This window comes from Etheostoma spectabile, chromosome 6 (genome assembly GCF_008692095.1).
Source record: "Etheostoma spectabile isolate EspeVRDwgs_2016 chromosome 6, UIUC_Espe_1.0, whole genome shotgun sequence".
In the NCBI taxonomy this organism is placed as follows: domain Eukaryota; kingdom Metazoa; phylum Chordata; class Actinopteri; order Perciformes; family Percidae; genus Etheostoma; species Etheostoma spectabile.
In genome coordinates, this window is record NC_045738.1 from 15656622 (window position 1) to 15670793 (window position 14172).

At 38.2% G+C, this 14172-nt stretch overlaps 2 protein-coding genes across 4 annotated transcripts in view; both read right to left on the reverse strand.

Moving 5' to 3' along the window:
* Positions 1 to 64: 64 nt before the first annotated feature.
* Positions 65 to 14172, reverse strand: part of LOC116690432 (Schwann cell myelin protein) — a 20002-nt gene continuing 5894 nt past the window's right edge. Inside the window, exons 1-10 of one of the 3 annotated variants that reach the window (XM_032517390.1) lie at positions 8176 to 8357; positions 7612 to 7775; positions 6891 to 7301; positions 5725 to 6045; positions 5251 to 5547; positions 3247 to 3528; positions 2860 to 3144; positions 2556 to 2667; positions 2386 to 2455; positions 65 to 1496 (exon numbers count right to left, since the gene is read on the reverse strand). In XM_032517390.1, the coding sequence (XP_032373281.1) occupies positions 1101 to 1496; positions 2386 to 2455; positions 2556 to 2667; positions 2860 to 3144; positions 3247 to 3528; positions 5251 to 5547; positions 5725 to 6045; positions 6891 to 7301; positions 7612 to 7660 (2223 nt within the window). In that variant the 5' untranslated portion in view covers positions 7661 to 7775; positions 8176 to 8357 and the 3' untranslated portion in view covers positions 65 to 1100. Of the gene's footprint in view, positions 1497 to 2385; positions 2456 to 2555; positions 2668 to 2859; positions 3145 to 3246; positions 3529 to 5250; positions 5548 to 5724; positions 6046 to 6890; positions 7302 to 7611; positions 7776 to 8175; positions 8358 to 14172 lie in introns of those variants that run through there. The other 2 variants (XM_032517389.1, XM_032517388.1) reach the window with 2 other exon arrangements.
* LOC116690438 (cell adhesion molecule 3) overlaps positions 11119 to 14172 on the reverse strand; it is a gene marked incomplete at its 5' end in the record, with an annotated part of 3341 nt that continues 287 nt past the window's right edge. The window contains 3 exon segments of the mRNA XM_032517397.1: positions 11119 to 12288; positions 12387 to 12477; positions 12969 to 13253. Of these exon segments, the coding sequence (XP_032373288.1) occupies positions 12180 to 12288; positions 12387 to 12477; positions 12969 to 13253 (485 nt within the window).

The following is a 14172-nucleotide window of genomic DNA, read 5'->3' on the forward strand; positions in this document are numbered from 1 at the left end:
TTACGATTTTACATAAAAATATGCACATCACCCCAGTTTTAGGGAGACCATATTTTTTTGTGTGTGTCTTGAAACAATACTCACATCCCCATAATAGATCAAAATGTCTGCAATTAAGAAGATACACACTTTATTTGTCTAACTCAGTTCTACTAAAGCCTCAAATTAGCTTTGGTTGATATTTGGAAAGCATTCAGGGCTGTAGAGATTGTCCTTCTTTCAGATTGGAATTGCTTTACGAAGGGATCTAACGCTTTCATTATACATATCCGCATGTGAGTATTGTATTGAGACAGACTTTAAAAAAAATGTCAACATATCCTTTGAGTTTCTTTGCTGCAGACACTCTCAATGAAAATGAAATAAGACTAAGAGACTACAACCACACAGATGTTAAGGCCATCTGTCCTTAATACATTTCACTTAAAACCACTTGCAATCCTGATGACAGAGCTACAGGAAAAGTCACAATATGAATAAAGTAATTGGAAATCATCCTCTGGGGACCATAAATTTCAGTACAACTTTTAATGGGAATCCATCCAATAGTTGTTTGTCAGTCTAAACCAAAGTGGTAAGACACACCGCCAAGCAGACAAGACCAACGTTCACCATCTCTTGAACCACACTAAAAAAGAGACACCTCTTCTCTGCACAGGATGAAAGTGAGGGTAAACTGTTGCCCTAGTGGGCCATTCAGAAGGGATTTGGACTGACCAAAGGGACACTTAAGGCATATAATTATTTTCATTAAATAATAATCAACAAACTAAAGTACACTTTGGCTCTCAGAGCAGAAAGTAAACCTATCTGGAAAGTTGATGAAAAGTTAACACAATAACACTTTCTAAATATACTGTCCAAATTTCAGTCCACCCTTTGTTGAATGAATGGATTTTCACAGTCCCTAACACATACAGTAGAGGAGTGAAGTGTCTTGGTCAGTTCCAGTTACCACAGGCTGAATTTGGCATTTGAATATCACATCTCTGTGATAGAAACTGCTTACAGCACATTGATTTGTTGCAATAACAATCCATCATCAGTCCATTAGATCATTCCATCACAACTAAGACCAACGAGACTTGATGCAAGCGTCCTCAAATCTCACCCATAATGTCCTTCACATTGGAGTACACAGCCATGTCCTCCCCTTCCTCCTCTTCAGGAACAAACTGTTCTGTCTCCTCATCCCCGATCGTCACCTCTTCATCGTTGCCTTCCAACACATCACCTTCTTCTCCACTATTGTCTTCTATTTCCGCTTTTACATCTTTCTTAATTTCAGCGTACTCTGTCTTTGTGGTCTCCTGCTTCTTTGCTGCCATCCTGGGATTCTTTGTTTTCAACAAGGAGAAATCAATGCTGGCGTACTCCACATCTTGTGGTCCACCATTGAGATCAGGTGCTGCTTGCTCTTGTGCCACAGCTTCTTCTTCTCCTTCAGAGGCCTCTTGGTAATAGGTCTCATCTTCCACTGCTTGACCAGCAGCTATCTGTCAGGTAAAACGTAAATTATATGACTAATGCTTGCAACATGCACCAAAATTATGTACAATGTGTGTACAATCTATATCTGGAATATATGCACATTAATGCCAACAATTTTTGTCTTTTACGTTTCCCTGTTTAGGTATCCAATTGTGTACTGATAAAAAAAAGACCTAAAACATGTTGCTGATTCTGTAATCCATCACAATAAGTAAGATTACTGTTTTACAGATCAGTCTGTACATACAACTGCACTGCAAAGCAAAAAAAAGGGCCTGACTATTAAAGCAGGCATGGTGTTGACTTTGATAGAATATACAGCATCTCAAGTCTGCAAGTGTCAACTTTCAACAAGTATTGAGTTAGTTTAGGCAGTGCACAGTTGTGTTTGCTTGCGTTGACTGGCAACGGCTGCTTCATTCATCCTTCATCATCATCAGTGGCTCATTCATCAGCTGCTTGGCTACGAGCTGACTAGTAACGTCCAATCAAAATCCTGCTGTTGGATTAGGCAGCCTTTAAAATCTGACACTTCTATCTAGAAGGCTGCTGCTCCCTTGACTACCCCAACCTCCTCCTTACTGTATGTGCTGGATTTTTTGAATTGTGGAATTAACTAAAATGTAATGCACATATGCATTTGTTGAAAGGGGGATTATATCTCCAAGAATGTTGTTTAACATTTTTCTGAAATGTTAAACAACAGTCTTGGAGATATAATCCCCACACTCACCAATCTAAAATACAACGTTTAAAATTGGTGAAAATTCAGAAGAAAACTAGTGTGTGTGTGTGTGTGTGTGTGTGTGTGTGTGTGTGTGTGTGTGTGTGTGTGTGTGTGTGTGTGTGTGTGTGTGTGTATATTACTGTATAGCTGAAAAAATATACATATACCAATGGATCCTCTTGACTGGTCACCATCTCTAGAGTCTCATCCAGATTTCCAAAGCTCTTTTGTTGTTTTCTGGAGAAAAAAAATAAAAAAGTGACAAACGGTTTACATTTATTCATGAAGATAATCCACAAACAAAACCAGGAATTAATTATTGGATTCAATGGTGTACCTGTGGCATTTTTTTGCCAAACAGCAAAGGACTGTTGAAAGAAGTATTCCAACCAAAAAGGCAATGATGACCTCCAGCCATGAAACAGTGTTTAACATCTCTTTGAATGTAGCTGCAAACAGGAAAAACAAAAGAATAAAATGTTTGTCTATGTTGTTCTGAGCGCTAACATACATGCTATAGTTTCTTTCTTCGACAACTTGCTCAATGGTTGTTCAAATACAACAGGTCAACAAGAAGAAATGAGTTACCAAAGATGAAATTGGTCTACAGTAGCTCAAGTGTTGGGGTTATAATCACGTACTTGGTTGTTCTGTCGCCTTTAATTGCACAATGAGGTTTTCTTTTACTTCTCCATTGTGACTGCTGCTGACACACTCAACATTGGTGTTGATGTGATCTTTTACAGTTAGGGTGACGGTGCTGTTGACTGTGTGGTGTGACACTGTGGTGATGACAGAGTACTCAGCATGGTTCTTCAACAGCGGCCATGTGATGGTGGGTAAAGGAAACCCCTCACTGATACACACACAGGTCAGAACCTCTGACTGAACCTCACATCCAGAGTTTTTTCCGACTGTTGAAAACCCTGTAAACACACGCGCAGAATTACAACATCCCAACTAAATGCTGATGGTGTGAAATGTGAATGTAAATTTTTGTTCCAGAAAGATAAGTAGAGTCTACTTACAAGTCACAGTTACATCAGCATTCGTAGCCACAGTTGTGTTCAGGTGTTGTGCTGTACAGATGTATTGTCCAGAATGTTCCGCTGTCACATTAGGGATGACAAGTGTAGCTGAACCAGTGTTGTTCTGCAGGTGAGTATCACGTTCAATGTGTAGGTTTGTGTTAGAACCCAGTACAGTCCATGTGATGTGAGACAGAGGGAAACTTTCAACACTGCAGGTCAGATTCAGAGCATCTCCCTCCTTAACAGTTGTGTCCCCAGTGATTACACATTTCCTCATATCTGTGAAGAAAATTCTAAACTTAATCTTAAACTTTAAAGTTATTTAAAATTTAAGATACCTTAAAGAATTTTAAACCAATACAAGATTATTTTCTAATTAAATATATGACATTACATTTAAGTAATTTAAAACATTTGGAAGACCAAGTCCTTACATACATTACAATATTACAGACCGTATCCATAAAGTGTATCAATATGTGTCAATGTATCCATGCATGATGCATGGTGCATGATTCCTCCAAAAATTACACCTTTCACAGCTTTCCTCATGTGGAGGCGGTTCTTAGGTGATAGACAATGCCTAACAAAGAAAGAACTTCTATCGTCCATGCGCAAGGATATGTATAGCAAGGATATATCTCAGGATATAATTTTTTGTCTAGTAATTTGAATGTTGCATTCAATAGGGGAGGCAAATAAAATACACACTGCTGGGTGTTAGATTTTTAGTCTCTTTTTGTTAAAAATAATTTTAAAATGTTAATGTCATCATACACATTGTACGGCTAGAGACACTGCTTCACGACAAGCTCTGACTCTCACTTTTCTTTTTCTCTCTCGAGGCATCGTCAACACAGCTGACAGGTCAGGCTCTCCCTGTCAACACGTGCTAGAAAGAGTTGTGGTTTGCTGATGTTTTAAAGACGTCGAAATATTCACACACACACACACACACACACACACACACACACACACACACACACACACACACACACACACACACACACACACGCACAACACATACACACACACACAAACACCAGCCTGCCTCTGGTCCCCCAAAGGCTAGAAATGGCCATAGGTGTAAACCGAGCCCTGAGTATCCTTCTCGGCCTTTGAGAAAATGAAAGCTCAGATGGGTTTATCTCAAATCTTGTTACCTCCCCTTTCTCTGCGTTGCCTGCCCAGAGAATTTGGCCCACCCATGAGAGAGATATGTCATGGCTTTCAAACGAACAAAGTAGCAGTTGGTCAAGGCCACACCCCCAGCCTCCACCTTGCCCCCCCTGAATCTTGGGAAAGAGACTTCAGATATGGTATTAGGAGACCACTAAGGTCTATTTAAAAGCATATAAAGAGCACCATGTCATGGGACCTTTACTAGGGAGCAAACAGGCCCCTCCATAGACGGGCTCAGGGGAAAGCAACAAATACAGCATGGTCAGACCTCGCACGTAGCTGCCCTTTCTGTTTGCCTCAGAAAGATAAACTGGACGAAGTTTCTGTTCTACCATGAGTTCTACAAGAAAATATAATAACTGCAAGTGCGTTGAAAAATAAGTTTCTTCTTAATTTGCACGTGCCATTCTTGGGCTTTTTTATTCTATAATACTCATTTTTGTAAAAAAAAAGAAAAGAGAAAGAGCGGGGAGATCCGGTGTTATTCATCAAACATTCCGAGCCGTAGTAGAGGTGTCCAGTCCTATTGACGCATCTGGCCAGTGCCACAGGTGAGTGTCAAATTATTTAATTATTTAAAACGTGGGGCTCTAGTGTGGCTAAGACCCACCTGCACAACTTTTCAATACCTCTATAGGTCCAAGGACTTTTTAAAATATATTTCCATTATACATTAAAAAGTTGCAGAGCTGTAAAAGTTATTCAGGATGAATTTGGAGCTATTTAAGGTTGTTCTCTGCTTTGCCCACCCAGATTCAATAGGTTCAGTTCCCTAGCTCAGAAGAAAGAGTAAAATGTACAGCTGTTCAATTTACTTACATTTCACTGTTACATCAACTTTTTTCACCAGGGTGTTGTTCAGATGATTTACAATGCAGATGTACGGTCCAGAATTTGTAGTTGTCATGTTAGAGATGACCAAAGTGTCATTTTTTTCCTGCAGGACAGTTAGAGTTTCGTTTTGCAGGTTTGTTTCTGTTCCATTTTGCTTGTTTCTGTCAGAAGATGTGTACCACTTGATAAGAGATGGAGGAAAACTTTCGACACTGCAGGTCAGAATCAGAGTCTCCCCCTCCTTCACACTTGTATTCCCAGAGACTTTAACTTCCTTCACATCTATGACACAAAATCAAAGACTGTATTACATTAGAGTTTAGCGCCTCTAAACTCCAAACCTTCCTGCAAGAACATGCTGTTAAATCCTGCAAAGTTTAGAAATGACATGAGAGCACACATTTCTCAAATCAAACATTTTAGATGAAGTGAGAATAAAGTACAGTATGTTTTACTCACAGGCCACATTCAGAGTCACAGTCACCTCTGTAGTGATGTTGTTTGTGAAGCTGACCTTACAGCTGACATTGGTACCGTGGTGTTCAGCTGAAGAGTTAAAGGTCAGGGTTGAGCTGTGTCTCCGAGTGACAGCAGTCCGATTCTCAGTCCTGAAAGCAGTGATGTTTCCTGGGATGTGAGAGTCCTTCTCTCCTGCTCCTCTCCACGTCCAGGTGATTTCAGGATCAGATCCAGAGCAGAGACCAGGAGCAGTGCAGCTCAGTGTGCTCTGCTGTCCCTCTGTTAGAGGAGGAATCATCACTGTGGGCTTCTGGGTCAGATCTAAAGGAACAGCAGTCCATCAGTGGAGTCAGTAGAGAAGCCTGGAGGTCATTAACTTAAATTTAGGGTAAAATAATCATTTTGTTTGTAAAATAAATTCAGTGGGGGCAGTGGTGGAATGTAACTTAATACATTTACTCAAGTACTGTACTTAAGTACAAATTTGAGGTAGTTGTACTTTACTTGAGTCTTTTCTTTTCATGCCACTTTCCACTTCTACTTCACTACATCTCACAGAGAAATATTGTATTTTTTTTTACTCCACTACATTAATCTGACAGCTTTAGTAGTTACAAATTAAGATTTTCCACACAAAACACATTTAGTTCTTAAAATACAATGTTTAATTATAAATTAAACTACCCAATATATAGGCCTACAAGTACATCTGAAATGAAAAGACAATTAAACACTTTTGAGTTGATTGATAGAACAGTTTTGATTGTTTCCACTTTCTAAAATGAAAGTATAATTGCGTCCTTTTACTTTTAGTACATTTTCATGGTAATACTTACATACTTTTACTGAAGTAACATTTTCAGTACACTGGAAAGCACAACACATACTGCACTCTAGTCTGCACAGTGTAGTGTGTATGACTGATATTTGGGCTAAAATAATCAGATTATTTGTTACATCTGTTATTTGTAACATTTCAATGGATCAATAAGGAACTGTTAAATCAAGAACTGCTGCACTTCCTACTGGTTGCTCTAAGAGGTCGACACATGCCAAACATTTCTTCATTCTGCGTTAAGATTTTAAATACACCAACCATTATGGTGCAGCAGTCATAAGCCCAAAATGAACACTGCAATGTTCATAGTTGTTGTAGCTCTTCTTACCTTTAACAGAAACAGTTGTTCTTGGAGAGAATGTAAATCCATCTGTCCTCCCATTCAGTAAACTATTAACTCTGAGCTGATATGATCCAGAGTCTGACTCAGTGATGTCATTGACCATGATGCTGCAGTTCCTCCGACTCACATCAGGCTCCAACAGTGACACTCGTCCTCTGAACCCAGACTGAGTTTTGTTGTTGTTCTTGTTAGTGTGGAATATGATGTCTGAATCGCTACATTTTGTTTTGGATGGTTCACATTTGTACCAAACTACATGTTGGGGTCTGAAGTAATAACTGGTGGTGAAAGAACACGGTATCACAAGACAGAGCCCAGCCTCTGCTGTTATTTCTCCTTCACTGAGAGTGATACAGAATCCTTTATCACAGAATGGTGTTCCCTCCACTGATGCACCTGTTCATAAAAAAGTGACAAGGGATTGGTGACTACTGTATTTCCAAGTTAACGGATGCTACGAGGAGTGCTAAAACTAAAAACTAAATCCTTATTAATAATAATAATAATAATAATAATAATAATAATAATAATAATAATAATAATAATAATAACAATAATAATAATAATAATAATAATAATAAAATTTGAAAGGAGGTCAGGTAAACATTTATAAAAAAAGGGATATTATCATGGCTAAATATTGTTGCATGATTTGTTCATATTTTTAATGTTGCCATTATCACAAGATTATAATACATATGCATACCTGTGTCTCTCACAGAGAAGAGCAGAGTCGCCCAGATGAGAACAAACATCGTGAGTTGATGATTGAGTCAGTCAGTGTCTCCCTCCACAGGACAAATCATACACTGAAAATGCAGTAAACACAGGGCCTGAAGCAGAGGAAGCTCCACAGCTGACATCACAGATCTAAAAACAGGATGTTGCAAGTTCAGTTATTCCATAGTTGCAAGATTAAACTTGTAAGCCTAGGGGTGTGACTGCCCTGACATTTGATATGGTAAAGCTCTTTGTGACAATTGTTCTGGAAAGGTCCTATATAATGCAAGTAAAGTTTTCTACGCAAATCTTTACAGCTAACTGCAGCTTTGGGCACCCAGAATCCTTTCCTGAATGCTCAACTGCGACAAATACAAACAAATTAACCATTACTTTTATTCCAACACAATCCACCTTTACTTCCAGAAAATCCAGACAAGTCAATGTTTTTTTGAAATATTACTATATTATTAAATATTAGTTAGGGGACATTTTTATCAGTCAACAACTGCTAATTGCATTTTAAACATCAATAAATGTTGTGTTTTACCTCTCTGTATTGCTCTCCAGCTCTCGTCTCTCCACAGTGGTTTTGGCTGAGTGTTTCTGCTCTAAACTACCTCTTCCTCTCCTCACTTTTCTGTTTCTTCCCTTTTTGTGCAACAATAAGGTTTCAGGAAGTTTCCCCACACATCGCTCAGCAACATTTCTCCTCTCCTGAAACTGACAAGGTTTTATGAATTTATAAACTCATAAAATATGTCATACATCTAATTACAAAGTAGAAGTAAAACATCGAATGATTAAAAGCTTTTGTTTGTTAGCTGATTTAGTTTTTTTGTCCTATCCATGTCTATGAAGTAATGTCAAAGTTTTTTAATAAGGGAAGTAATGTGTAGGATTTTTTTTCCAGAGGGAATCTTGTTATCTTGAGAAACCAGCAACCCAGTACAAGCACCCCACGTCTCATGTGCTTTTTATGTGACTTTTCAAGTATTAATATAGAAATTAACGTATGTTATATGCATAACACATGGTCTGTTTTACAAGCTAATGTGTACAGAGAGGTGAGTGATGGCAGTTACATTAGCATAGCTTTTGTCATGCATTGAAAATGATCACTTTAGACAGATGAAGTACACTAAGACCCAAAAGATTTAACTAGAAAACTGCTTTTAGCATTTCCCCATTTCAGCTGCATGTATCCTCTGCAGAATCACTTCTGCATATTTGTTTTTTTTCTAGGATTTCTTTCTAGTTTATATTGTGTAATATCAGTAGGCACTGTTCTTAAAAAAACTGTTAAGTCATTTAAACATTGCCTTATCTAGCACGACTGTGATCTCGGTATTATTCTCATTATGTTCTTCCTATTTGCACTTCAATGTGGTGGATTCTTGTTTTTCATGTGGGCAAAATGCCCTTCAACCATGTCAAATGATGTCGTACTGAACTTGTAGCTAGTCTTCCAACACACAGTCTCCATTGCATTGAGTGAGAGCTATCCAAGAGTCCGTCGGGCTGAGGTTTGCATCGGAGGCTATGTTGCTGCTAGCTAACCAAGGACAACTTCACTAAAACACGGAGCAGAAGTTTTCTGACTGTTACATTTAAGGGATGTGTCTACGGTTTCAGCGTTTTGAAAAACCAAATGCAGAGCGAGCAGGCAAAGTACATATAGCTTGATAATTTATTAAACAAAAACAAAGTACAAACCAAAAAAAGGTGACCAGCAAAACAGCAAGCATCGAAATCCAAAATGAGGCAAATGACAAAACAGGAACAACAAGAACACCGAGACTAAGCAGGTAGACACAACAGGTAGACGAAACACACAGACACTCCAAACAGAAACAACAATGATCTGACAACACACAAGGGTAACACAAAGACTAAATACAGTGGGTAACAGGGTAACAAGAGGCAGGTGACACGAGAGCAGGAAAACACAGGAAGTTACACTAAATAAACAGCACAGAAAACAAGACCATCACAATAAAACAGGAAACAGAACATATACAAGACAAGACCAAAAATAACACACTCACAAGACATGACAGAAAACCAGGCCAAAAAATTAAGTCAGGAAAAGAGACAATAAGACAAGACAAAACACCAAAACCATTACCACAACAGCAATGCCTTCAGCGTCTTAACATCCACACCTGCGCTTACCAACGACCATCAGTAGACCCGACGTGACTGGTATGGTGGCCCTGAGTTCAACGCACCGCAGCTTTGAATTAAGAAACCACCTTCACCATTTTCTTTTTTGGAAAGAAACCATTTGCACTGTGTATCCCAATCTTTTAATCAAAATCCATAGTGGGAAACCTGAAGGGATATGTGATGTATGACAATCACTGATAGGCTGACTACTTTGTTAATGATTGTCTTTATTTTGTCATCAAAACAAGATAACACTTGCACATCTGTGTCAGCATTGCTGCATCTCACAGAGAACAGTAAGTGTTACCGTAAGTGGACAAACTTTACATGGCCAATGCAGTAGAAATGCATTGTTGCAAAGTTCAGTGGCAAAAAAACTGAACAAAGGGAACTCCACAGATGACATTACATAATTTTATACAGGATATTGAACATTCAGTTTTTCCATAGTTGCACAGTTTAATTTGGTCACCACAATCTAATAGGCTACTTTTACTGTGAAACAGTTTGTTCAAATCGGTTCTGGAAAGATGCTTCATAGATAAACATAGTTATGACAGTTATATAACAAGTTCTGATACAGTAAATATCTCAGCAATATTCAAGGGCCCGTCATGGAAGTGTCTCCGCTTAGTGTATGACATTGTATCTTCTCTCCTGAGACTGACACCGACATGAATCATGTGACATGCACATTATATTGCATTGCATCATGTATCCTATTTTATTATGAATAAAAGAAAACAAATTTTGTATGTTTGCTTTTCTGTAGTAGTTGTTTTTCCTTGAAAGTGGCATGAAACCTCTTGAAAAACGTGAGTGTGTGTTTGGTGTGTGTGAGTGTTTGTAATATCTGAACTATTCTCAGAAAAGTATGACATCACTACAGCCCACACACTACACACGTTGAGCTGCCAGTAAATAACTGTCAACAGTTCAGTCACAATCAACTAATGTGTGCACATTACAATTGCATGAACTAACCATTGCAGATAGTAGTTGGAAATGCTCTGTTGTAACAGACAGGTCAGAGACACTGTAACAGACACTGCCTATTTACAAAAACAACAATATGGTAGCATATTGGTTCACACCTGCAACACCTTTTTAAAAGAGGTGGTACTGTAAAAAATGTTTTGAATAACGCATCTAAGTTGCAGGTCTAGCATGACGTGAAGTGAATAACTTAACATTAACTTGTTTTTCTTTTATTTCACAATGGAGAGGTAATAAAATGTGCCACATAGTCTCAGACAAATATTTGTAGCCATAGTGACTTTTCATTGTTTGTGATAGTTGACAAACTAAATCTCTACCTCATTAGAAATTAAAATGGCCTTTATTGTCCAAAACAAGTATATACACCATGCTGCAAAAATAAACTTTTTACATCTTACAGAGTATATTCCAGAGACATTGTTAAAGATACAGTTGCAATCACAATAACATCTGATAAACATTTTTACTATCAATAGAAATACATTTCACTCACACAATAACGTTTTCAGAGCTTTTCACTGGTGGAGAAATCTTAGATCCCAGCTATAACAGATGACTGTGATTATACTAGAAATCTCTCAGAAGTAATTAAGTAAACTTTTTTTAATATAGCACCTTTCACAGACAAGAAGGGTCACAAAGTGCTTTACAGTAAAAACAAATTAAACAGCAACACATAAATTACTAAGCCATATTGCTAGTTAAAAGCTTGTCTTAAAAGATGTGTCTTGAGGTGTTTTTTAAAAGTTTCCACAAAATCCAACGCTCTCAAGGCTAAAGGGAGTGAGTTCCAGAGCCTCTGAGCCACCACAGAAAAAGCTCAATCACCTCTGGTTTTAAAACTTGTTCTGGGGACAGTTAGAAGGTCTTGGTCTGAAGACCTCAGAGAACGACCAGGAGTATGGGCAGGTAATAGATCCTGGATGTAAGCCATGCAAGGCTCTCTAAGTGGTGATTAAAATTTTAAAATGCACTCTAAAACCTACTGGAAGCCAATGAAGAGCCTTAAGCACCGGAGTAATGTGTGATCTCCTGCTGGTCTTAGACAAAAGTCTTGCTGCTGCATTCTGTACAACTTGCAATTTGTCCATGGATGATTTGTTTAAACAAGTGTACAGTACATTGCAATAAGCATCTCCATCACTTTTTTAGAGACCACATAACAATAAGTGAAGGTGTTTAAATAAACAAAGTTAAAAATGCTATCAGTTAATCGGTAATGAATGTAATATATCCATGTGTAGAGGTGTAAATAATACTGTATAAAACAAATATAAAGTAGTTTAATTTGAAATAATCCAAAAAAGGTAATATTAAAAAAATCTAACACATGTTGAATAAAAGTATGGCAGTACCAGCTTCTACAGCACTTACTGGAAGATGACGCTAGTTAAGAGTTTGAGCAATGACATCATACTCTGGTGATAGGTCGGTTTTTTGCAGTGACATGTAAGTCCTGTCCTCTTGGTTTGGTTTCACCTTTTTTCGTATGTTCCTGTGTGGAAAAGAAAAAGTGAGACATGATGTAAAAGTCTCTATTGCAATAACAGAGACTACAAAGCATGAAATAATGTTGATGAAGTGGCAACATACCACAGCAATATCAAGAGGATTATGCAGATGACATTCACAATGAGAGAGACAACAGCTACAACAGCCCATGGAAGCACTGCACATGGTCCATCTGCTTTTAGAAATAACATAATGTTAATTGAACACAAGTTGCAAGTGTTATATTAACACGGTGCACTAAATGGCCACGGTGTTATGCACACAAAACCAATTTACAAACCTGTTAATGAATGACACAAAATATTACAAAACACTTCTGTTGAAATGATTGAAGAATGTTGAAATATACTCTATTTGATGATATCTTTTTTTTTCAGCATAATATATATTTTCATGAATTAGCTCAACAAATCGCTCCTTTAATGCCAACACACATTGTTAATAGCACATTGTTATTGATATCAGTGACTGGTTATGTGTGTGTTCACGTTCTCGCCTCTCTGAAGTTCTGATGTTGAGGTTTACTTTTACTTCTCCATTTTAATTGCTGCTGACACACTCACCAGTAGTGTTGCTATATTTTACAGTTAGGGTGACATGCTGTTTACTGTGTGATGTGACATATTGGTGATACGTTGCGGGGGTATTTCTGTTAACACCTACCCTCTGGTTTGAAATCCTTGTTTTTTATCGTAAGGTTCCTTTTCTCTTCCCCAACGTCACTGCTGCTGACACACTCAACAGTGGGGTAGTTGTGATCTTTGACAGATACAGTAACGCTGATATTCACTGTGTGGTGTGACATATTGGTCATAACAGAGTACTCAGCATGGTTTTTCAACAGAGGCCATTGGATTGTGGGTAAAGGAATCCCCTCACTGATGCACACACAGGTTAGGACCCCCGACTGAACCTCACATCCAGAGCTGCTCAGGATCCTTGGAAAAACTACAGAAGCAAAAAAAGAATCTCAAAAACACAGCAAACACACAGTAAGAAAAGAAAAACGTGCTCTGGTCTATTTGCAGTTCATAAAACTAATCACAACTGTCTTGGGCAGAGCTAAGCACCGAACAAAACCCTGTTACCGCAACAAAATTGCCTAGGGAAGGAACTTGTTTTGGTGGAACGTGTATGTTCAAAAAGGACGACAAAAAAGGACAACATCCGGCCGAATTTGACAAAAATAGACAAAAACCTGTTGATATTAACCTGTCTAGGCTGAAATATATTTGCACCCGCAGAACCAGCAGCATTGGCTCTGCATAGCATTGTTATAAAATTAACAATTTTATTGAACAAAGTGGCAAGTAAACATATACCCAGACAGCAGAGACGGCGTTTACATACTGCATGACATAGACTAGCCATCAGACAGAAATCGCACATGGAACATATCAATCCCTAACACCACTATTCCTTCAGAGCTATCATGAGAAATGCATGCACTATAGAGCAGAAAAGCTCCTCCTATCTAAGAAAACTGTCCACACCACTTTAAAGAGAAGCCATTGCTCTCACGGTATCTGTTCCATTTTGCTTGTTTCTGTCAGAAGATGTGTACCACTTGATGAGAGACGGAGGGAAACGTTCAACACTGCAGGTCAGAATCAAAGTCTCACCCTCCTTCACACTTGTATTCCCAGAGACTTTAACTTCCTTTACATCTATGATACAAAATCCAAGACTGTATTACATTAGAGTTTAGCTCCTCTAAACTCCAAACCTTCCTGCAAGAACATGCTGTTAAGTCCTACAGAGTTTGGAAATGACATGAGAGCAAACATTTCTCAAATCAAACATTTTCAATGAAGTGAGAATAAAGTACAGCATTTTTTACTCACAGGCCACATTCAGAGTCACAGTC